The 25,077-nt window shown below is 52.7% G+C and overlaps 1 protein-coding gene across 1 annotated transcript; it reads right to left on the bottom strand.

The window, feature by feature from the left end:
* Positions 1-15,639: 15,639 nt before the first annotated feature.
* LOC134562216 (serine/threonine-protein kinase pim-2-like) lies at positions 15,640-22,254 on the bottom strand. Its single transcript, XM_063419637.1, has 10 exons — positions 22,070-22,254; positions 21,752-21,886; positions 18,540-18,624; positions 18,132-18,332; positions 17,983-18,077; positions 17,541-17,880; positions 17,361-17,411; positions 16,790-17,156; positions 15,965-16,144; positions 15,640-15,728 (listed from the first exon to the last, which is right to left on the bottom strand). Exons 1-10 carry the CDS (start codon positions 22,252-22,254, stop codon positions 15,640-15,642), a joined length of 1,728 nt encoding a protein of 575 aa, XP_063275707.1.
* Between the last annotated feature and the right edge of the window lie 2,823 nt (positions 22,255-25,077).

Here is a 25,077-nt window from a genome sequence, read left to right on the forward strand (position 1 = left end):
CAAGGTCAGAGCCTGGGAAGAGCCAGAGCTGGGAGCAGGAACAGCTGCTCCATTGCACTCTTGGAGAAAGCCCTGGGCTGGTTCAAAGCCCTGAAAGGTGTGAAGGGTAGAGGGGAGGCCACACCAAACAATGCTCCTGTTTCCACACCCTCCCCTCTCAGTGTCCCAGAAGGAATTGCATGAACTCTATTCTTCTCTCCGAGTCATCTCGTTCAGCATGAGCAGCTTAGCACCAGGAGCTGAAGGAGCTGAAGCCTTAGGCCACAAGAGCTGAGCAAGAGGAAACTTTTTGACCAAAGTAATGCTGCTAACATGGTCTTGGATGAATCCAGCAGATGGAATCCTGGAATTATGGAATCCTTTCTGTTGGGAAAGACCTCTGAGCACATCCAGTCCCGGCATTCACCAGCAGTATCAAGCCCAGCACTAAACCATGTCCCTGAAGTGCCAAGGCCTGGACAACAGGCCCTGAGTGAGGCCTGAACAACAGGCCCTGAGCCAAAGGTGACCTCTGGATGAACCTTCCAACCAAAGGTTATCTTTGTATCTGCTCCATAATGAAATATGCATGGTCATTAGTGCTGTGATAAATTGATCACTCATCACTTAAACATGGATTGACCTTTCTGTAGATAGAAACCGGACAAGGCCATGAAATCCGACATCTGGCCTTGTTTGGGGCTGTATGGTCAGAGTCAGCTCCCTTGGTTCCTCCTTGAGCCCCGGCCAGGCTTTGGGAGGAACCCAAGAGGAGAATGAAACCAGATGTTCCTGCACTAGAAGTGCTGTCACTTTGTTTATTCAGCACTGTCAGAGCTGGGCCCTCTCCCAGCCAGGTTGGAGCCTCACCTGTGGCTGGAGGCCCCTGCAGGAATTCCCAGTGTCCGGGAGTGGCTCTGCAGTCCTTGGCTGTGACAGCTGCCCCCAGCTGATGTGTGGGTCTGGGTGATGGCAATGTCTGAGGGTGACTGCTGCTGTCTCTTTCTTAATCACTGCAGGCAATCCTTGGTAGTGATGACTGGGTGCATTGCTGAGCTTCTCCTTTTGTGATTCTTTGCAGTTTTGCATTAGAATAAATCACACCATTGCTGAACTTAGTGTCTGTGTCTTTGGTGCTGACCCTGCTCAGGGGCAGAACAGACACTGCAGGCCCAGAGAACCAAAGGTGCCTTGTGACACTGCGGGGCCTGGTGTGAGCAAGGGGACCAGAGTGACACTGTGGGGCCACATGGAACCAAGGGGACCAGAGTGACACTGTGAGGCCACATGGAACCAAGGGGACCAGAGTGACACTGTGGGGCCACATGGAACCAAGGGGACCAGAGTGACGCTGTGAGGCCACATGGAACCAAGGATATCAGAGTGACACTGTGGGGCCACATGGAACCAAGGGGACCAGAGTGACACTGTGAGGCCACATGGAACCAAGGAGATCAGAGTGGCACTGTGGGGACACATGGAACCAAGGGGACCAGAGTGACACTGTGGGGACACATGGAACCAAGGGGACCAGAGTGACACTGTGGGGACACATGGAACCAAGGGGACCAGAGTGACACTATGGGGCCACATGGAACCAAGGGGACCAGAGTGATACTGTTACAAACGAGGCCAGGACTCAGATGGAAAAAAAAAAAAAAAAATTCCTCGTTTCTTCTATTAACTACCAAAGACGGGAGCCCAGGATAAGCCCACGCTCCTCACCACAAGCCAGAGAACACATCCAAAACAACAGTGTAACAATTCAGTACACCGGATGCTCCTTGGCATACGTTGTGTCCGCCAGAGAACGCTGGCAGAGCTCCAACACTCCCTTTTATCCGCTCCTGTCCTCCTCTGATTGGGGCGCTCAGGATCCTCTCTCTGACTGGCCAGTTGTCTAGGGTTTGATTGGTTTATAATGAGAGTCATCCTGGACCAATCATTCTGCCAGGGCGTCGAGTGATTGGTCCGTTGCCCCTACCAATCCAGGCTCGTGGTTTTGATGCTGCCTGCATGATGGCATCTGTGGAGCTGTTCTTGTTGTCACAGTTCCAGCGTTTGCAGAGACACTACTAACATGTACCCCAAACATGCAAACCTAAGAACTGTTAGTTATAACACCCCAGAAACATTTATCACAAACTTATAACAATTTCCCCAAACATACAAACTTAAGAACTGTTACTTATAACACCCCAGAAACATTTATCACAAACTTATAACACTACTTTATTTCTAAGTTTCATTAATAGCAGAAATAAGAGAAACTATAGTAATGCAGCAGAATTTTTCAACATTGTACATACAGCTTTCATTTTAATATTTGCAAAAAGCCAATAAGGTGATGTGCTCTTCTAACACTCTGCCTCCAGTTTCTGCATCGAGGGAGTTGCCAGCCCTGGCAATGCCCCGGGGACGCCTCAGAGCAGAACTGGCCCAGGGCTCTGTCCCAGCAGAGGGCCCCAGGAAATGTCCTGGTGTCTTGGTTTGGAGAGACAGGGATCTGCCAGGGAAAACTGGAGTTTCCCTTGGAATGCAGAACGTAAAAACCCCTTCCCACCAAATTAATACAATTTTGCCATTTGGAGCTTTCTGGCAAAAAGATGGGAATAGGGATAACAGTTGTTTACTAGGAATATTGAAAAATACAAATGCAGTAGTAGAAAAAACCACAAACAAGCAAACAAACAAAAGTCCCAGAAAACCCTGACAGAGTCAGAGACACAACCTGACACCCTGTTGTCAGGGTGTTGGAAGCAGACCAAAAAAATCCTGGAGTAGCAGATGTTCTGTGGAGTAGAGATGATCCTGTAGGAAAATGGGTCCAGTGCTGGCGAGATGGGTCCCATCTTCCTCCGAGGATACAGGAGAAAACCAGCTAAATTAGAGTTTAGATAAATGATTAGACTGCAGGTTTTATGCTGGTGGAAAGGCTTTGGCTCCTCCCACTGGGTGGAGCATCTCACAGTGGGATGAGGTGATGTCATCAGTCATGTGAGAGGCCTTCAATGGCCCATTCACGGGTGATGTCCCTCAGAAGAGGAGGAAAGGAAGAAGAGATAAGAAGGCACTGCCTCATCTGGTGTTATCAGGTGTCCCATTAACAGAAGGCATCTGCCCTCTTTCTACCCCTAGAGTTACAAGAGATAAAGAACAATATCTCCCAACTGACTTCAACAGACGAAAATAGAATACACATTCTTGGTTCCATTTTTCAACCCAAGACACCTGGCTGTGAGCAGCAGAGCAGAGAGAAAGGCGCTGGCCCGGGCAGCTGCTGCCCTGCAGGCACCGGCTCTGCTGCCCAGCAGGGTCCCGGAGTGACCACGGGGTTTGCAGATGGACACGGAGCGGCCACAGCACACGATGGGCAGGAGGGAATGACCTGTCCCAAGGAAAAAAGAGAGAAAAACGACCTGTGCTGTGTTGCCCTGGTTTTTCGGAGGTTTTTTAAAGCCTTCTAGGTGTTCATAAGATGGAGTCACTTCTTTAGTTTCTGTACAATATTAAGGGTCAGCTTTTCACTTTCTCACACTTTGGAACATAACCTTTCTTGTTTTTGTTCACTGTCCTTTGTTTCCATATTTCTAGCCTGAAAATAATGTTGGTTGACAGCTGGTCTGGGTGGTGGGGTGAAGGGGTAGTAACCCCAGAAGCCAATCCACAACCAGACCCACAAATGCATAAAAATGAAAGAAATAAACAGGCTCGTTCTCTTTTTGGGGACCACCCTGGGAGCCTTGGGAATTCCCCTCTGGGATCCATGGACCACGCTGGGATGATCTGGAATTTCAGTTTCATGACAAAACACGCCACGACCCTCCAAAGAGCCCTGAGTTCACTCAAACCCACCATGCCCCACATTCCCTGGAAGTTCACCCCATGTCCCCACCCATGTCTGTGTGCCCTGATGTCCCCACCCGTGCCCGTATCCCCACCATGCCCCCAATCTTGGCTCCCCCCTACCCAACAGCGGCGCTGCGGCGGCCGCGGGGCAGAGCGGGCGGGAAAGGGGGGCCCGGGCTGGGGGCAGAGGAGGGGCGGGAGGAAGAGGAGGGAGAGATGAAGGGGAGGAGCAGCAACACGAGGAGCACTGAGACGAGGGAGAGGGAGAGGGTCGGTCTTCTAGGGCAAGATTTGCAAATACAACTAAATATTGGTGTAGTGCCAGAAGAAGGTCGGATGGTGGCAAAAATGATGGTTTTAAAACAAGAAGATGAGGGAGAAATAGATCCAAGGGTATGGGCAGAAGAAGGGGGTCGAGGATTACTGGAAATTCCCCCAATAGAGGTCAAGATGAAACCTAATATACCCCCAATTAGGAAGAAGCAATATCCCATCTCAGCAGAAGGAAAACAAGGGTTGAACCCAGTAATAAAAGAATTAATAAAAGATGGAATCTTAGAACCATGCATGTCCCCTCATAAGACACCAATTTTACCAGTTAAGAAACCAGATGGTACCTATCGCTTAGTGCAAGATCCGAGGGAAGTAAACAAGCAAACCATTGCTCGTTATCCAGTAGTAACCAATCCCTATACGTTATTGAGCAGAGATCCATCAGATCATGCATGGTTCAGTGTTATAGATATAAAGATGCCTTTTGGGCCTGCCCCCTCGAAAAACAAAGCCGAAGTTGGTTTGCCTTTGAATGGCATGACGAGAGCACGGGAAGAAAACAACAACTACAGTGGACCCGACTCCCTCAGGGGTTTACTGAATCCCCTAATTTATTCCGTCAGGCATTAGAAGAGATACTGCAACCATTCGTTCCAATTGGGGAAGTCCAAATTCTACAGTATGCAGATGATCTTTTAGTCTCAGGAAAATTAGAAGAAGAAGTTAAACAGACAACCGTTAAACTGCTAGATTTCCTAGGCGAAAAAGGGTTGAAAGTCTCTAAAAAGAAGTTGCAATTTGTAGAGCCCGAGGTTCGGTATTTAGGACACTTAATTGGGAGAGGTTATAAAAAGTTAGATGTAAACTGAGTACAGGGCATTCTATCATTACCAACACCAAAAACCAAAACAGATATAAGAACATTATTAGGTCTAATTTGGTACTGTAAAATGTGGATCGATAGGCACACCCAATTAGTAAAATTTTTATATGAAAAGCTAGTAGGGAATGAACCTGTGACATGGAGTGAAGAAGATGAAGAGAAACTGAAGGAACTGAAAGAGAAGTTAGTTACAGCTCCAGTGTTAAGTTTGCCAGATTTAAATAAGTTGTTTGAGTTATATGTAAATGTAGAAGAAGGAGTAGCTTATGGAGTTTTAACTCAGGACTAGTGTGGAGTTAGGAAACCGATTGCTTACATATCCAGGTTACTAGACCCAGTTGTGGGAGGGTGGCCTACTTGCCTCCAAGCGGTAGCAGCTACTGTAGTTCTGGCAGAAGAAAGCTACAAGTTAACATTTGGAAATAAAATAAAGGTGTACACCCCACATGACCTCAAGGCAATATTGAACGAAAAAGCCAGTCAATGGAGCTCAGATAGCCGATTGTTAAAATATGAATTAATATTAAATAATATTCAGAATTTAGAATTGGCCACTACAAGAGTGCAGAACCCAGCGCAATTTTTGTATGGAACATCTGAAAGTACATTAGAACACTGGTGCCTTGAGATCATTGATTTACAAACAAAAATCAGAGAAGATTTATCGGAGTATCCACTGCCTGAAGGAGAAGTCCTCTTTGTAGATGGCTCCTCGAGAATAGTAGAAGGGAAACGAGTGTCAGGGTATGCAGTTATAAATGGGAAAGATATGACAGTAGTAGAAAAAGGGAAATTATCTGCAAAGTGGTCAGCTCAATGTTGTGAAATTTATGCATTGTTAAGAGGACTTAAATGGCTTGAGTACAAAAAAGGCACTATATACACAGATTCCAAATATGCCTATGGAGTGGAGCATACCTTTGGGAAAATATGGGTAGAGGGGGGCTTTGTGAACTCAAAGGGGAAATCACTAGTTCACGAAAATCTAATCAGGGAAGTGTTAGAAGCCCTAAGGAGCCCCTCAGAAATTGCAGTAGTCCATGTTAGAGGCCATCAAAAGGGAAATTCAAAAGAGGTCCAAGGCAATAACTTAGCAGACCAGATAGCCAAGGAAGCTGCTTTAGAAGATCATAGTAAAGTTTTCTATTTAACCAATCTGGGAGACAAAGATGACAAAGAAGTACCAACATTTAGTGAAAAAGAACTAGAAGAGTTACAGAAGCATGGAGCGGTTCAGAATGAAAAAGAGGAATGGAACATGCCCGATGGGAGGCAAGTGTTGAATAAGGCACTAACTAGGAAAGTGTTAGAAAGCCTCCATGCCTCAACTCACTGGGGAACTCAAGCACTCTATGACCATTTTATGAGAACTTATGTGTGCATTGGAGCCTTTGAGGTAGCAAAATCTGTAACTCGGGATTGTATGCTTTGTCAGCAAGTAAATAGGAAAGTAATGAAGAAAATGCCACCAGGAGGAAGAGAGCTAGCAACAAGACTGTTTCAAAGTATCCAAGTAGATTTTACTGAGATGCCTCAAGTGCAGAGATATAAATATCTATTAGTTATCATAGACCACTTAACATATTGGGTGGAGGAGTTTCCAACAATAAAGGCAACAGCTGAAGCAGTTAGTAAAGTTTTTTGGAACAAGTAATCCTGAGGTACGGAATTATAAACATCATAGATTCAGATAGAGGCCCTCACTTTACAGCGAACATTTTACAACAAGTAACTGAGGCTTTAAATATTACCTGGAAGTTCCATACCCCCTGGGGACCGCAGAGCTCAGGACGAGTCGAAAGAATGAACCAGACATTGAAACTAACACTTACAAAATTAACAGAAGAGACAAAAATGAACTGGTTGAAATGTCTACCTTTGGCTCTGATGAGAATTAGAACACAGCCCAGAGCAGATTTAGGGATCTCTCCATATGAAATGATGTTCGGTTTGCCCTTTTTGACTGCCAGAGACAATTTTGGAACCTATGAAGAAGGGGAGCAGAGTGTTCGAAAGTATGTACAGACTATTAGTAAGACCCTGAAGGAACTGAGAGAAAAAGGTTATCTCCCTCAGACCACCCCCACTGATTTTAAAATTCACAGATTCCAACCTGGGGACTGGGTTTTGATAAAAACTTGGAAGGAACAACCGTTAATCCCGAAATGGGAAGGTCCTTTTCAGGTCCTCCTGGTCACAGAGACTGCAGTACGTACCCAAGAAAAAGGATGGACACATGCTTCCAGAGTAAAAGGACCAGTTTCCGCCCCAACTGAATAGACAATAGTAAAAGCAGCAGATACTAAACTGATTCTGAAGAAGAAGCCACAAGAGAGACCAGAAGAGTAAAAAGTTTCTTTACAACAGTTAAAAGTCTTCTTTTAAAAAGCTAAAATCTGAAGTTTATCTGTATGACTTAAATCTAAGAGTTCTAAAAAGTTGTTTGTTAACAATCTATGGTATCAAAATGTTAGAAATTTGATCTAACTTCTGGTATTTTTCATTGCAGACCCTAGAGCCTAAAAAAATAGAGCATCCTCCCATGCACCTAGTAATCTGACCCCAAAAGAAGAAAAAGAAACAAGTCGATACAAAAAGGGAATGTGAGTTCCTGGAACCAGGAGGAGAATAGTAGCCAGTAAGACCGCCACGGGGGGCAAGGCCGGGTCAGAACACACTCTTGCCACACGGAGTGGTAGATCCTCTAGGAAGAGAGCAGAGGAGAGAGATGAGTGGGAGAGTGTTCTGTGCCGGACCCCCGTTGATCTGGGCCCTCCTAGTGATAACTATTACAAAAGGAGATGGGTCCTGTGACAAGTGCTGCTACCCCTTATATGCAGGAGACTCTCGGACAGCCGTCCTTAGAATACATTCCAATCCAAGCCCTGCTTGTATTGACTTTTCACGATTAATAACCTGTAAAGAAGACGGTGAAATCTATTGGCTTTTCGAAAATGTAGGGAATTTTAAACAAAAATTGCTAGGAGAATGCCCTATGAGGAAAAAATGGATCTGCACTGAAAGATCCTAAGCTCGAAGAAACAGGAAAAAAGAAAATACTATGAACCAGATTTAATTAAAGAAAGAGAGGCAAATGGGATAATTAAAATGGGACCTGAAATTCAAGTGTATGGAGGGAAAAATTTGTATTTAGATCTGGCAGAGAAAATAAGTCATGAGTTCAATGTCACTAACTGTTGGATTTGTGGAGATACCAGAATGGGTATCTCCCATGAATGAAACATGAGAACCAACCAGAAAGCCCAGAAACAGCGAAAGAAATATATGAAAATTACCAGAAGATGTGAGAAATAAATCAAGTTTATGAACAAATGGTTTAATATAAAAGTTCGATATTAAGTAGTTGATGCGGGCAAAAGGCCCAATCAAATTCTTAGAGGGGGGAAATTGTTAAAAGTAGATAAATGCTTCTGGGGTGTTATAACAGCTCTTAAGTTTGTATGTTTGGGGAAATTGTTATAAGTTTGTGATAAACGTTTCTGGGGTGTTATAAGTAACAGTTCTTAGGTTTGCATGTTTGGGGTACATGTTAGTAATGTCTCTGCAAACGCTGGAACTGTGACAACAAGAACAGCTCCACAGATGCCATCATGCAGGCAGCATCAAAACCACGAGCCTGGATTGGTAGGGGCAACGGACCAAACACTCGACGCCCTGGCAGAATGATTGGTCCAGGATGACTCTCATTATAAACCAATCAAACCCTAGACAACTGGCCAGTCAGAGAGAGGATCCTGAGCGCCCCAATCAGAGGAGGACAGGAGCGGATAAAAGGGAGTGTTGGAGCTCTGCCAGCGTTCTCTGGCGGACACAACCTATGCCAAGGAGCATCCGGTGTACTGAATTGTTACACTGTTGTTTTGGATGTGTTCTCTGGCTTGTGGTGAGGAGCGTGGGCTTATCCTGGGCTCCCATCTTTGGTAGTTAATAGAAGAAACGAGGAATTTTTTTTTTTTTTTTCCATCCGAGTCCTGGCCTCGTTTGTAACAGTATCACTCTAGTCCCCTTGGTTCCATGTGGCCCCATAGTGTCACTCTGGTCCCCTTGGTTCCATGTGGCCCAACAGTGTCACTCTGGTCCCCTTGGTTCCATGTGTCCCCACAGTGTCACTCTGGTCCCCTTGGTTCCATGTGGCCCCACAGTGTCACTCTGATCCCCTTGGTTCCATGTGGCCTCACAGTGTCACTCTGGTCCCCTTGCTCACACCAGGCCCCGCAGTGTCACAGGGCACCTTTGATTCTCTGGGGCTGCAGTGTCTGTTCTGCCCCTGAGCAGGGTCAGCACCAAAGACACAGACACAAAGTTCAGCAATGGTGTGATTTATTCTAATGCAAAACTGCAAAGAATCACAAAAGGAGAAGCTCAGCAATGCACCCAATCATCACTACCAAGGATTGCCTGCAGTGATTAAGAAAGAGACAGCAGCAGTCACCCTCAGACTTTGCCATCACCCAGACCCACACATCAGCTGGGGGAGCTGTCACAGCCAAGGACTGCAGAGCCACTCCCGGACACTGGGAATTCCTGCAGGGGCCTCCAGACACAGGTGAGGCTCCAACCTGGCTGGGAGAGGGCCCAGCTCTGACAGTGCTGAATAAACAAACTGACAGCACTTCTAGTGCAGGAACATCTGGTTTCATTCTCCTCTTGGGTTCCTCCCAAAGCCTGGCCGGGGCTCAAGGAGGAACCAAGGGAGCTGACTCTGACCATACAGCCCCAAACAAGGCCAGATGTCAGATTTCATGCCCTTGTCCGGTTTCTAACTACAGAAAGGTCAATCCATGTTTAAGTGATGAGTGATCAATTTATCACAGCACTAATGACCATGCATATTTCATTATGGAGCAGATACAAAGATAACCTTTGGTTGGAAGGTTCATCCAGAGGTCACCTTTGGCTCAGGGCCTGTTGTTCAGGCCTCACTCAGGGCCTGTTGTCCAGGCCTTGGCACTTTCAGGGACATGGTTTAGTGCTGGGCTTGATACTGCTGGTGAACAGCGGAACTGGATGTGCTCAGAGGTCTTTCCCAACATGAAGGATTCCATAATTCCAGGATTCCATCTGCTGGATTCATCCAAGACCATGTTAGCAGCATTACTTTGGTCAAAAAGTTTCCTCTTGCTCAGCCCTTGTGGCCTAAGGCTTCAGCTCCTTCAGCTCCTGGTGCTAAGCTGCTCATGCTGAACGAGATGACTCGGACAGAAGAACAGAGTTCATGTAATTCCTTCATGGACACTGAGAGGGGAGGGTGTGGAAACAGGAACATTGTTTGGTGTGGCCTCCCCTCTGCCCTTCACACCTTTCAGGGCTTTGAACCAGCCCAGAGCTTTCTCCAAGAGTGCAATGGAGCAGCTGTTCCTGCTCCCAGCTCTGGCTCTTCCCAGGCTCTGACCTTGCCTGCTTTTGTCCCTCTTGCTGTGCCCTCTGTTCCCCTGTGCTCGGTGGCTGCTGCCCAGGGCTGTGGGACTGGCACAGATCCAGTGGCTGAGCTCCTCCTTTCTCTGCCCTTGGAGCTGCCTGGGCACAGCAGCCTTTTCCATCTGGAAGCTGCACATGGAGAGGGAGTCCCCACCTCTGTTCCTTGCACAGCCCCCAGGAGCCCAGGGCTGCCATCTCAAGGCCCTGCTGGCCCTGAGGGCTCCCAGGTGCCTCAGGCTGCTGTGACACCCCTGCACACGGAGGGAAGAGTGGCAGGGCTGTGCTCAAAGTCAGCTCCATGTGCTGCTGCTGCTGCTGTGGGGGTCATTTGTGCAGCCCTGCCCAGAGGGAGGGATCAGCTCCAGGCCCTGCTGCTGCTCCCTGGGCTCAGCCCCAGGTTGGTTGTTGCTGGCAGTGCCAGCAGAGACGGTGGCTGCAGCAGCGGGTGCTGACAGTGCCCCAAGCCCGGGGCCGCAGGGGTCCCTGGGCTGGGGCTGGCAGGGAGCTGTCCCTTGTTCTCCCTCTGCCCTGCAGAGCTGGGCTGGGCGCAAGTGGGGCAGCACAGCAAACAGGGAGCCTGCCAGACTCCTGCAGCCCTGTCTGCTCAGAGTTTGGGCCTTGGAGCTGCAAGTGCACAAAGGCAGCTGCTTCTGCTCCCTCTGTGTGTCCCCGTGTCCAGCAGTGCTGCTCCATCAGTCTGTGCCCAGCAATGGGGAAAAGCCTCAGCCCTGCTGGGCCAGGAGCTGCCGGGCTGTGCCTGAGCAGCTCAGCCAGCAGGAAGGGAGCTCCTCCACACGGGAACCAGCAGCAAAGCACTGGAGCACCTCGTTCTTGGGCACAGCCCAAATTCTGGGAGGGAATAACAGAGTTATTCACGTGCATTGGTGCGTCAGCACTGCAGGTGCTGTGCCTGCAAACACATGGCTCGAGATGTGCAAAGGAATTCTGCAACTCTTGACTGGATCAGGATGTCACCAGTGCTGAACTCCAGTTTAGTCCAAAGCAACCACTTTACACCTCTGCTGGTCTCTGCTAGATCTTTTTCTTCAGGGTTTCCAGACAAAAGCAAACAGAGGAGGAGCCTACATTTTCATTGTTTATCCAAAATGTATCTCATTTTGCTGTACATTCCTCTTTTAGGATGTGTTATCTGCTTAACAAGGAAAAGAAAAAAGGAAAAAACAGGAAAAAAGAAAGGGAGAACAAAAAACAAACATGCAGTGAAAAATCTTCTGTAACTTTAGATTAAGAGGTAGCTGATCTTCTTAAAAAGACAACTAAATTACTTAATTTGTGAATGTTTTGATGGCATGGATCCATCTCACTGACCTCAGTATCCTTTTTTAAAAGTATATGGGTTTTCTTTCCAATATTAAGTTATTTGAAATTGTTGTTGAAGCATTAAGAAACTGACCTATGGATTGTGCATGACTGTATCTTGAGGGTAAAAAATATTACAGTTTGACACTTCGACCTAGAGTTGCAACTGAAAGTTGTAAATCCCAGTGGATTGTGTGGCAGCAGCCTTTCCTCGAGGATGTGCAGCATCACAAAGACTTCATCAGTGGGCTTGGGGGTGCTTGGAGCTTTGTCCTGTTCCACTCTGGGATGTCATGAAACAGGACTTCACCTGCCAACATGCCAGGTCACATTCTGCCACCCCAGCTCCTTGGACCCTGTATCCCCCAAAGCAGACACAAAGTGTTTCTGCTGCTCCTCCCTCGACACAAATCCACAGAGCTGGGATTTTCCCAAGTCTCGTGTCTCCATTGCTCCATATTCCTAAAGAACCAGTAGAGTCCATCCCGATAAATACAGTGAGTTACACGGATGGTGTAACTTCCTGCCTAGAAATCCTGAAACTGCTTCTGAATGATGCTCCCTTCAGCTCTTGGACACCTACTCACACTGAGCTGGGAAAAAATTGCCCTGGCCACTGGCTTACAAGTGAGTTATTCCAAACTTAGAACTCTGTGGGAAATCTCTATTCATCCCTATCCTTTTAGTATATCCATACATGGGGGTGTGCATGGATGTGTCTTGTGCAAAGAGGAAGGAGTGTGCAAGCAACGTGACTGACACTTTCACTCTGTGTTCATTCCATACCCATGGGTACAAAGACATTATGGAAACCCTGGCACACACAGACCCTTCTGTCCCTGAACACAGAGACATCCCAGAGCCCCTGGCACACACAGACCCTTCTGTCCCTGCAGACAGAGACATCCAAGAGCCCCTGGCACACACAGACCCTTCTGTCCATGGGTACAGACACATCCCAGAGCCCCTGGCACACACAGACCCTTCTGTCCATGCACACAGAGACATCCCAGAGCCCCTGGCACACACAGACCCTTCTGTCCATGCACACAGAGACATCCCAGAGCCCCTGGCACACGCAGACCCTTCTCTCCCTGCACACAGAGACATCCCAGAGCCCCTGGCACACACAGACCCTTCTGTCCATGCAGGCAGAGACATCCCAGAGCCCCTGGCACACACAGACCCTTCTGTCCATGCAGACAGAGACATCCCAGAGCCCCTGGCACACACAGACCCCTCTGTCCCTGGAGGACGCAGCGCGGCGGGTGGGGCCGGTTGGTGGCAGCGAGTCCCTCACAGCAGGCCAGACCCGGCTCCAGCCCTGCCAGGCCCTGACAAGGCTCAGTGCCAGCTCCTCTGCAATGGGAAAGCCCTTCAGCCTTGTCCCTGCCCACAGGAGCACTGCTGGCCTGGCAGCACAGTTTGTTTTCCCCACAGGCTGCAGGAGATGAGAACACAACCCTGGCAAACACTGACTGCAAGCCACAGCTCTGGGTGCGCCCCATTGTCACCATGAGATTCTCCCAGTTTTCTGAGCATTCATACTAAAGTAGAAGTGTGCACCTTCTCACGCTCATTCATGTAAACAAGGAGATTGTGTTTTATAAATATTGCTATTGTTTTGAATTCCTTCTCCAAGACAAGGGGAGGTTGAATGACAGTCCCTCTGACCAATGCCGTTGAGAGGTGGGAATGCCACTCTCCAATCCATGATCACCTTGCTAAAAGTATATAATAGGAAGTAATAAACAAAGCAGGAGATTCTCCCTGCTGCTCTGATCTCCCCAGATTCGTGGCTCTGTGTGTCTTTTCGGGTGAGGCTCCCAGAGACAGCCCGTGACCCTCAGCCCTGGCACCACTGCCTGCCCCAGGCTTCAGGGGATGCAGTGGGAGCCCGGCTGGGCTCTGCCCTGGGGCCATCCTGCAGGGAGAGCTGCAAACAGGGAGCATTTCCTTGCCACAAACAGCCAAGCCAGGGGTACAGGGCAGCTGTTCCAGCCTGCACTGCACTGCTGTGTGCTGTGCCCTGGGGCTGGGGCTCCCCGCAGAGGGGACTGCACTGGTGTGCCAGAGGAGACAAAGAAGCTTCAGCTTAACCTTAGTGAGGTGGGTGGGTGGGCGGGAAGAGTGGGGAGGCTCAAGGGGATTCACAGAGCTCATCCTGCTGGAAGGACAAGGAAAAGGGAGTGGGAACTCAGCACTGAGGAGAGCTGAGGGCTGGACAGCAGCTCTCACTGACACTAAAATGCCACGGGACCTCAGAGATATTGCTGCTCTTCAGCCAGTGACAGGATGAGGCCCTAAACCTGGGGTTTGGTCTTCCTTGTGGTGAAGGCCATCAAGGAAGGCAACAGTGTGACGGAGACTGTGATGGGCTGGGAACTCACTGGGGGAAAGGAGGGAGCAGTTGTGAAATTTAAAAGTAGGTGGAGGAGAGAAATCTGCAGGGAAGGGCTGAGCTACACCTTGGGCAAGTTGATAAATGTCATTTGGGGTCATCCCAGATTGACTGCATTTCAGAAGTTCTTGATCAAGTTTAATTTTGGAGGGTGTGATGTTTTCCCTCGGAGATGTACACTCTGCAAACTTGAGCTGCATTGCCCAAGTGCTCAAGCAAGTCTCTGCTGCAGGTCACACCATTTCTTCTTTGGCTGATTCTGGCCTGGGGCTGAGCTCCAGCAGAGCCCTGGCAGAGCCCAGAGCAGCCTTAGCATCCGCAGAGCCCGGCTGCAAGGAGAGAAACCAGAACCCGCCCGTCACCTGAAGGTTCCTGTCCCCCTTGTCCCAGTGCCCGCCGTGCCCAGGCCATGCTGGCCGTGCCCAGAGCGGTGCCCAGAGCTGCCCATCATTGCTGACCTTGGCAGCAGAGCAGGAGGGCAGGACATGTGCCCAGCCTGCAGCCAGCCGTGGCACATCCACCTCCTCAGCAGCTGCCCACAGCAGGATGCTCCTGTGCTGGCTGCCATCTCCCAAAAGCTCTGATCCCACCCAGGCCAAGGAGACGGGACCCACCTGACGCCATCCGCCGCTGGAAGAAAAGCTGCTCCCAAACGATGTTCTCAGCCTTCTCCAAGGGCACGGCCCATCCACGGCACGGCTGGTCCCAAGCACTTCCCCGTCCAGACTGGACAACACCTAGAACGCTTCCTTTAGAGAAACAAACAGCAAATTAATGAAAATAGACTACAGACAAAAAGGGAAAATGAGGGAAATGGCACAGTGGATACTGGGGGCTGTTGGCAGGGCCAGGACCCCACACCCATTTCACACCCACCCCAGCTCATGCCCCCCAGCCCTGCCAAAATGCAGCTTGGCAGCCCACTGAAAAATCAGTTGCTTCCACCCCAGCAAAAGGGGGAACCTTTGTTTCCCGGCCAGCCTGTGCAATGCCCAAATCTGGGAGCATCCCCCTGTGTGTGCACTCATCTGCAAATTCACTGTGGAGCCTGGCTTTGAAGAAGGTGCCACAATCAAAGTCCATCATCTTCAGCTTTGTGGTGGCCTGGTCGAGGAAGAGGTTTTCATCCTTGATGTTGTCCTGGCTGTCTCCAGCAGCAGCAGCCCCACCTGGCACAGCTTCTCCAGGGGCTGCTTCTCTTTCCCTGGGAGTGAGACCAGGCTGTCAGTGTTCTGCCCAGGGCCCCAGCTGGCAGTGACCCAGGACAAGCCAAAGCAGCTGGGATGGCAGCCAGCAGTGCTGGGCAGAGCAGCTCAGCTCCAGCACAGGGGCTGTGTGTTCCCATCTGATGACCCCTGTGCAGTGACACAGGCAGGACAAAAAAGTCTGGGTCCTTTGCTTCGGATTGCCAAGGCATGTGTGGAGCTGGAACTTACCAGGGCCCTGCATCGCTGTTTCTGTGGCTCTCTCCCTTCTTCTATGGCAGATGACTATCCTACATCCAGGGATGACTGAACAGGTCTTCTACTGAAGGCCGGTCCACATCCAGCATGGATAAACACCGCCGGATTACATCTTGGCACTCTGGCGAGAGAAACCAGAAACTGCCGGTCAGTTGGAGAAGGCTCCTGTCTGTCCCACTGTTCCCATTCTCAGGCCATGCTGCATTTGCTCAGAGCTGGGCCTAAACTTTCCCAGGAATTCCCTGGTTTGGAGGAAAGCAGGACAGCAGGACACGTGCCACCTCCTCAGCAGCTGCCACAGCCCACTGCTGTGTCCCAGCACTGGCATTTCCCCCGTGCCCAGACATGAGGATTCACCTTGAGAGAGCCGTGGTGGCAGCGAGAGCTGATGGTCCCAGCTGATCTTGTGGCCCCTCCTGAAAGGGTGCTCCCCACACACCATCTGGTGCAGCAGGATGCCCAGGGACCAGACGGTAGCTGGCTGTCCATAGTACCAGCCAAACTGGTTCCATTCCGGGGGACTGTATGACGGTGTTCCTATGGAATACAGATGGAGTTCATCAGGGGGATGCTGCTGCTCCCAGAGCCTGGCCCCAGCATCCCTGGGCGTGCAGGGGCTGCCCCAGTGGCACGTGGTGTGACCTGCTGCCCTCTGGCCAGCACCTGGGACTTGTGTACGAACTTAGGGTTGCAAAAGAAGCCACTGGTGTCGGAAGGTGGCAGTGGAAGCCCTGGCAAGGCCCAACCATGACAAGCAAAACCCACTCAGTGCTGGGGAAAAACCATGCCTTACTCGTCCCTGCCTGCATTGCCCCAAAAACCATTATGAACCCAAAGCAAACCAGGCAATCACAGCAGTCCAAGCCCTTTCTCACCTGCTCCCCAGACTGGCTGGTGCATATGTTCTGGCTCCCCTCTCAGCCACCCCCACCCACGGGTGCTTCTGTTGGGCTGGCTGCCCCAGCCCCAGCCCCAGTCCCAGGCAGAGTGGCTGGCAAAGGCTGCCAGCAGGGCTGGAAGCTGGTCCCCCCACCCACTTGTGTTCAAAAGCAGCTGGGCTGAAGACTCAGTGCCATGAGTGGCAGGGAAAGGGAGAATCCCCAGTGCCACACCCAGGCTGGGCTGTGAGATGTTGGGCCAGGAGATGTCTGCAATGGGGAGCACACCCCTGCGATGGCTCACCTGCAAAGTGAGTATAGGCTGTGTCTTGTAGGTAGGTGCCACAGCCAAAATCGATCAATTTGGCCTGCCCGGTGGCCAGGTCAAGCAGGATGTTCTCTGGCTTGAGGTCGCGGTGCAGGACCCCGCAGCTGGTGCAGTGCCGCACGGCCTCCAGCACCTGGCGGAACAGCTCCCGCGCCACCTCCTCGCACAGGAACCGCCGTGCCCGAATGAAGTGCTGGAGGTCCTGAGAACGCTCCGGGCGCTCCATGATGATAATGATGTCTTTGGGGAGCTCCAGCCACTCCAGCAGCTGGACGACACCAGGGAAGCCAGTGGAGACCTTGTGCAGCAGCACGATCTCCAGTGGTGCGCTGGTGCCGTTGGGCTGTGGGAGGAGCACAATGTTGTCAGTGAGGCTGAGGCCGTGCCAGGGGTCAGGGACCCCTCAGCCAGCCCGGGATGCTCTGCACCCTTTGCTGGCCCCACGCCCGCTCTCCCTCCAGGCGTCCTGGTGGCTTCCACCCTGCCAGGCCTCAGCTCATCCCTGCCCGGCATGGCCCAGCTTCTCCTGCTGGCCCCACTCACTCACCAGCTCACCCCAATGCCGGACACGGTTCCGTGGCACCCTTTTGATGGCCACCTGCAAGCCAAGGGGAGCAGCAGGCTGAGCTCACTGCCTGCCCTGCCTAGCCCCAGCCTCCTTCTCCTTCGCCCTCCTCCTCCTCCTGCGCCCCTTCCTCGTGCACCCACCACCGGCCCTGCCGCTCACCGGGGCACGGTCTGAGAGCCGTGTGGCCGCCCAGACGCTGCCGAAGCCGCCGTGGCCCAGCAGCGAACCCAGGCGGTGCTGCTCCTGGAGGGCCTGCTGCGCCTTCCCTGCCGGCGAGACGCGGCTGTCAGCGCTCGGCCCGGGGCCAGGAACGGCCCCCGAGCGCCCCTCGAGCGGCCCGGGCTGGGCATCCCCAGGCATTTGCTCCTGGCAACGGGACAGCAGCGGCTCAGGGCCAGCGGCCGCGCTGCCAAGCGGAGGAGCTTGGGCTGGGGAAGCCACAGTGGAGGCAGCGGGAGCGGCCGCACCGCCTGTGTCCTCTGCGGGCCCAGGGACGAGCTGGGGCCGGGGCCGGGGCCGGGGCCGGGGCCGGTGCCGGGGCCGGGGCCGGGGCCGGGGCCGGTGCCGGGGCCGGGGCTGGGGCCGGTGCCGGGGCCGGGGCCGGGGCCGGGGCCGGGGCCGGTGCCGGTGCCGGGGCCGGGGCCGGGGCCGGGGCCGGGGCCGGGGCCGGGGCCGGGGCCGGGGCCGGGGCTGGGGCTGGGGCTGGGGCCGGGGCCGGGGCCGGGGCTGGGGCCGGGGCCTGGGCTGGGCTCGGCACAGGCGCAGCCAAAGGCCAGCAATGCTGCCCCAGCCCCAGGCACTGATGCCCGCCCACCAGCGCCATCGCCAGCACTGCCAGAGCCGGGCGAAGGCGAGACCGCGGCGGGACGCCCGGGGGCAGGGACGGGGCAGCCCCGCCCGGGGCCGGGGGTGGGCCCGAGGCATGGCCCGGCCCAGCAGGGGAGAGGGAGACTGGGGTGGGAGGGGGACACTGGGAAAGGGAGAGGCTGCGGGACTGTGGGAGAGGGAGAGGGGAAGCACGGGTTGGTCAACAAAGCCGCTTTTTTCTTCTCTGCTGCTGCCGCTGCTGCCGCTGCTGCCGCTGCTGCTGCTGCAACTGAAGCTCCAGGGCCGTTTGTCCCCTTGTCAGTTTTTTCCGTTGCCCCCTCTGCCTCGCACCGAGCCCTGCACTCCCCGGGGCAGCCCCTGAGCCTGTCCAAACACGGGAACTTCGCCGTTTTCAGTCAGGGCCCAGTCTTGACTCCTGCACAGTGACAGAGGAATCCCCTTGGCTGTTGCTGTGCATTGTCCCTGCTGAGGGTCAGACACTGTCACAGCACATTCCCTGAATGCAGAATTTGAACCTGACGCAAGCACTGCACTTGTGTCTCCGGCATTGCTTTCCAAGAAAAACAGGGGAAGGCAAACTGGATGTAGCTCATGGTATTTTACAGTGTCTAAATCTTGCCAAGTCTTGGATGTCAGAGGTGAGACCCACTTAGAATTAATGAGATGAAGAAGTAGTTTAAGATGGAAAGTGGGACAGAGAAATAAACAGAGGAAAATATCTTGGGTTTCTTTCCACTTTCATTTCATTTCTGAAAAGCTGTTTCAGCTTTCCCAGAATTTTCTCCACAGTCCTGTCTGCTCTTTCCAAGAACCTTTCCTGGAGAATGAGTTGCACCATCTGTCACAAGATATCCCACCCATGCAGCTTCTCTTGACTTTCCACAACATGTGTGAAGCAGGAGTCTTGCAGCAAAGCAGGAGAAAGGTTTTGAGACCTTGACAACTTTTTCTTTCCTTTCCCCATGTGGGCTGGGGAGTTGTGCCATTGGGAAGGTTTTCATTGTTCCTGTTCTACCCGAAGCAAACAGGACGGGCTCCCAGGGGTACCTACTGGGAGTCTGTTATCGTCCACCCAAACAGGAAGAGGAGAAAAAAAACAAGAGGAAAAAAGCAAAAGACCAAAACTACAGGGCAACAAGACCTCAAATCAGATGCGCTGTGCCACGTGGCCACTGAGTCAATGGCCCCAAGCAGAAGGAAGAGCAGCCCCCGTCCCCCAACCCCTGCAGGACCCCGGGCTGCCCCTCCACCCATTGCAGCACTCCCAGAGGCAGGGAGGGGAGGCAGTGACCATTCCTGGTACAAAACAAAAAACAACCCAAAATGGTGATGGGTTATGAACCATCCCCAGGACAGTTCCATGAGGCTGCCCTGTGTCACAAGGGGCACTGGGTTATACAAGAGCTGGCAATGCCCCAGTGGCACCTGTGTCCCAGGAGACCCCACTCTGCCCAAGTAGAGCCTTGCATCCATGGGATTCCACGTTGTCACAATGGTCTGCTGAGCTCCATGGGGCTGTGCTGTGTCACAGCGGGCACTGAGTTCCACGTGCCCTGGCACTCTCCAAGTGGCTCCTGGCTTCCATCAGGCCCTGCTGTGTTTGCAGCTGGCACTTGGCTCCCCAAGATGTCATTGTGTCACTGTGGTCTCCTGGGTGCCCTGAGACCCCGCTGTGTTGATGCCTTACAGAACCTAGAAATAAAGTAACACCCTTTGGAGATAATATTATAGAGGAGGTAACAGAAAGGCTGATCTTTATTGGAGGCCTCCAAGGGGCAGATACAGATAATGTCCACAAAATGCCCAACCCCTCCATGAAGTCAATACAGTTTTATAAGTTTAGCAGATTAGCATATTTGACAGAAGTCACCAATTAGGAGCACAGGTGGTGAGGCATGACCAAGTTCCTTGGCAAGAGTCACTCTACCCCTGACTGGACACTTTAGGCACAGCAAGGAAGGAAAGCATCAACACAGCCAAACCAAATCCAGCAATCAAACCACAAACAAACCGATAACTGTACCTCTGTGTGTGTGTGACGAGGACAGTGAGGGCAAGGGTAAAAGGAACATGGCCTTTAGCTGAACAGAGCTCAAACTAACAGGACTTAGCTTCTACCTTAACCTTAACTTACACCTTACACAATTTAACAAAAGAACAGCACTGAACAGTATTTTTCCTAAGTTATAACCTATGATGTAAACATTTACACAGAAATAGTACCCAGCTTGTAAATTATATTAAACCTGGAATTATGGTAAGGCACTTTACAAAGCACTGACTCAGAAAACGCTAAACCCTACAAATTTAAGTTATCCATATTTTGAGAAGAGGAAGTCAGGATAAGAGAGAGAGAGAGACATCCACAGCCAGGACCTTGGATCCAGCCCATCTCAGCTGCTGTGAGCTCCGGGGCCGTGGGACGTGTCAGTGTCACAGCCGTGTCACAGCCTCACCTGCTCTGGTCCCTCTCACAGGTGGGGTTTTGGGGGTGCCAGGGGCTTGGCAGCCACTTTGGGGCTGGCCCAGAGGCTGCAGTGGCTGGGGCTGGGGCAGTGACTGTCCTACCTATGCAGAACTTGTCCTGGTCCCCCAAACACACCCTGGAGATGTCGGGGGCCATTCATCATTTCTCTGCTCTCCAGCACCAAGGCAATGGACTCTGGCTGCAGCTCTGAGTTCGTGCCCAAGGCAACCACACCTGGCAATGGGGCTCCATGGAGCTGCTCTCAGGAACCCCCCGCCAAGAATTGGGGAGTGCCCCCAAACCGCCTCAGAAACCTGGGATGCACCAAAATGCCTTTAGGAATGTGGAATACCCAAAAACTCCCTCAGGAATGGGTTCCCTCTCCCTTCACTATTCCCAGCCTTCGGCTTTCTCATTCCAGATTTCACCACACCTTCCCAAACCCCACCCAAAGCGATCCCACCTCTCCTGGACATCAGGACCCCCTTCCCAAGATATATTTCCCCCATCCCACCCCTCCCAAACCCCATCCCACCCACCCCCCTCACCCAATGCCCATCTCACCCCTCCTGATTTGCAGCACACTTCACCAAAGTCCTTCCAACCCCGTTCCACCCTGAGGGGCTGTTGAAATCAAGTAATTTTGGGGTGGGATTGAATAGGTTTCAGTGGCATTGAGTGGTTTTGAGGTAACAGATCAAACCTTCTCATCTCTTTGAGTGCCAAGAAATGGAGAAAATGACACCAAATACCCCCAAATCCCTAAATCCTACCAAGTATCCCCCTGAATCCCAGATCCCCTCGAAAAACTAGCAAAAAGTGAGGCTTTAGATGCCTTTGATGAATTTGTTCATTTTTATCCCAATTTTGTCTGTTTTAAAGGGATGAAGAGGAATCAAAAGAATATTAGGGACCACCAAACAAAAGGACCACCAGCCCAGTGTCTCCCCAGTGCAGATCACAGGGAATGTGGGTCATCAGGGCTCTGCCCAATGTGATCCCCTGATGCAGGATAGAGTTGGAGCAGCACACAAAGCTCTCCCCACAGTCGGGTCACTCACAGGGCTTCCCTTACCAGTGCCTCTGTCGGTGCCTGGTCAAGTGAGAGCTGTGGGTGAAGCTCTTCCTGCACTGGGGACACTCACAGGGCCTCTCTCCGGTGTGGATGCGCTGGTGGGTGACGAGGTGGGAGTTGTTCTTGAAGCCCTTCCTGCAGACAGGACAGCAGAAGTACTTCTCCTCTGTGTGAATCCACTGGTTCTTGAGGAGGTGTGAGCTGGTCTGAAACTTCTTCCCACACTCAGGACACTCACAGGGCCTCTCCCTGGTGTGGATCATCTGGTACTGGATCAGGGTGTTGCTCCAGCTGAAGCTCTTCCCACACTCCAAGCACTTGTGGGGCTTCTCCCCATCATGAAGCTGCTCATGCACCACCAGCTCAGAGCCCTGGCTGAAGCTCTGTCCACCTTCCTGGCACTGCGTGGGTCTTTCCTCCTCTGAGTACTCTGAGATGGGTTTGGAGCCCCTCCTCCTGCGGGATCTCTGTGACTTTTCTTCCCTGTTGCATTCCTGCACCATGGAGCCGCTCAAAACAGCCTCTTCCATGAGGTTCTGCCGTGGGGATTTGTCCTCCCTGGTCTCTGTCCTCAGCTCTTTGTCCAGGGGAGGAAGCAGAAGGAGTGGATGGGATTTGCCTCCATGCCAGAGGGAAGGGCAAGGAGATCCCCCCAGTGCATCCCCGGCAGGACGGCGTCGGCAGCGGGGTTGTCCTGCAGCCGGGGCCAGGCTGGGCTGGGAGATGGAGCAGGAGAGAGGGGCAAAGGGGCACTGACTTCCTCCTCACCTGCCTGGCTGTCCCTGGCCATCTTCCTCTTCCTTGCAGCTGCCTTCTCCATCTGGTCAAGGTCTGGGAGTGGGAAATTCTGCTTTGGGGAAAAATACAGTATATGAGCACATTGGGTTGGGGGGTTCCTCCTGCCCAAGTCCATCTCTAGAAGTCACTGGGCTTCTGGTGCCCATATAAACCTCCAAAACACAAAGATTCATTTCTCCAAAATAACCAAGTGACCAAGGTTCAGCAAAAACACCCAACCATGAGTTTCTTCTCTCTCATCTCTCCACTTTGGGGTCCTGGAGATCCCCCTGTCAGTGTTGCCCCGGGTCAAGTTTGTATTTGCGTTGGCCCTCTCTGGGCTGCTGTGGCTCCTGAGAATCCAGGAGGTTCCCCTTCTCTGGGCTCAGCACTATCCAGGGCCCCTCTTTCAGAGTCCTGGGGTATCCATGGGTCCCCCTTGTCCTTGTTCCCAACCTGTCCAGGCTTCTGGAACACCCCCAGCTCTCGCACTGCCCGTTTCTGCTCCCCCCATTCCCGGGTTTGCCTCCCAGCGCTGCTGGTACCGGGCGATCCCCACGTGTCTCTGGGCTGACAGTGCAGCCCCTGAGCCGGGCAGAGCAAGCCCCACCACGGGGGGACCCTGCATCCCCCGCTCCCTGGGCAGCCGCGCCCAGCCCCGGGCACAGAGCTCCGCCAGCCCGGGCCGCCCGAGCCTGGGCCCCGAGCACAGAGCTCTGCCCGGGGGGCTCCCGGCCCAAGGCGGCGGCTCCGGGCCCGGGCGGCCGCTCCCGGCTCCCACAGCCCGCCCGGGGCCGCCCCGCCCGTGCCGGGGCTGCGCCAGCGCTCCCCGCACCCAAGGGGGTTCAAACTGCCGGGGGCATCTCACAAAAAACATTGCCCGTATCCCCTCCCAAAACAATAAAATCCCAACCAACCATCAACCCCCACAAAAAATAATCCGAAAACAAACCCACAAACTAACCCCTTCCACCCTGCCCTCCGGCGCCTTCGCAGGGACCCCGACCCCGCGGGAATGCCCCCGGGCCGGGACAAAAAGCTGCTCCCCTGGAGGCGCTTTGAACACCCACCCGCGGCCCGGCCCTGGCACACGGCTCCCGGCAGCTGCCCCGCTGTCCCAGCCGGGCCTTTGCAGCAGGGAGGCTCTGCGGGACCCCCGGGCTGTGCCCCCTCCCAGGCCCTGCCCGCCCCGGGGCTGACCTTCAGCCCGGGCTCTCTCGCTGTCCCGGCTCCTGCAGAGTCCCCGCTCGCAGCTCCTTGGGCCCCTGGGCTCTCCTCTGGGGGTTGGGGAACAGCCGGCAATGGACCCTTGCTCTGTAAAGGAATCATTTTGGTGCTCCCTAGAGAGGCCAAAACTGAAACTTTGTTCCTTTTGCCTGGGTGCAGAGACCATCAGGGCATTTTCTGCGCAAAGTTCCAGCCCCCAGCTTTTGTTGAAGGAGCTGCCTACCAATGTCACGCTGCCAGGAGCCTGTCCTTGCTGTCACCTGCTGTGGCTGGGCATGAACAGAGCTCCTGCCCTTGCATTTCCAGCTGCTGTGCAACCAAAGCTGAGGGATCTGCAGCTGCCTGAATGCAAAAACTGCAATATGAGCCACTCTCAAGGGGGAAATCTCCCCCTGCTGTGCCAGCCCGTGGCAATGCTGCCATTCTCTGCTGTTGCTGCAGCACTCTTGGGTCTGGCTGAGCAGGAAAGGTGACCCTGAGCCAGGAGATTTCTTTGGCTGCAGCAAAGCCTTGGAATGCAAAGACCTTCCTGATGCTGTGCCCTGGGCCAGGATGGAATGAGCCACCAGAGCTGAGCCTAAATTTCTTACAGAATTCACAGAATGACTAGGTAGGATGAGACCTTCAAGAGCATCAAATCCAACCCATGCCCCAAACACCTCAGCTTAACCTGGGTTAGTGCCCTGAGTGCCTCATCCAATCTTTTTTTAAACACATCCAGGGAAGGTGACTTCACCACTTCTCCAGGCAGACCATTCCAGTACTTTATCACTCTCTCTGTGAAAAACTTCTTCCTAATATCCATCCTGTATTTCCCTTGGGGCAGCTGAAGACTGTCCTTTTGTTGTGTCAGCTGCTGTCTGGAGAAAGAGACCAAACCCCACCTGACTACAGCTACCCTTCAGGGAATTGTAGAGAGCGATTAGGTCACCTCTGAGTCTCCTTTTCTCCAGGCGAAACAACCACAGCTCCCTCAGCCGTTCTTAACAGGGTTTTTGTTCCAAGCCCCTCACCAGCCTTGTTGCCCTCTCCTGGACGTGCTCAAGCGTCTCAATGTCCTTCCTAAATTGGGGGCCCAGAACTGGACACGGCACTCGAGGTGCGGCCTCACCAGTGCCGAGTACAGGAGAAGAAACACTGCCCTGCTCCTGCTGGCCACACCATTCCTGATCCAGGCCAGGAGCCATTGGCCTTCTTGCCCACCTGCCCACACTGCTGCCTCATGTCCAGCCTGCTGTCCAGCAGTGCCCCAGGTCCCCTTCCCTGGCTGCTGTCCAGCCACTCTCTTGCCAGCCTAGAGTGCTGCAGGAAGTTTTTGTGGC

The sequence above is a fragment of the Prinia subflava genome, chromosome 26 (assembly GCF_021018805.1).
Source record: "Prinia subflava isolate CZ2003 ecotype Zambia chromosome 26, Cam_Psub_1.2, whole genome shotgun sequence".
NCBI classification, from domain to species: domain Eukaryota; kingdom Metazoa; phylum Chordata; class Aves; order Passeriformes; family Cisticolidae; genus Prinia; species Prinia subflava.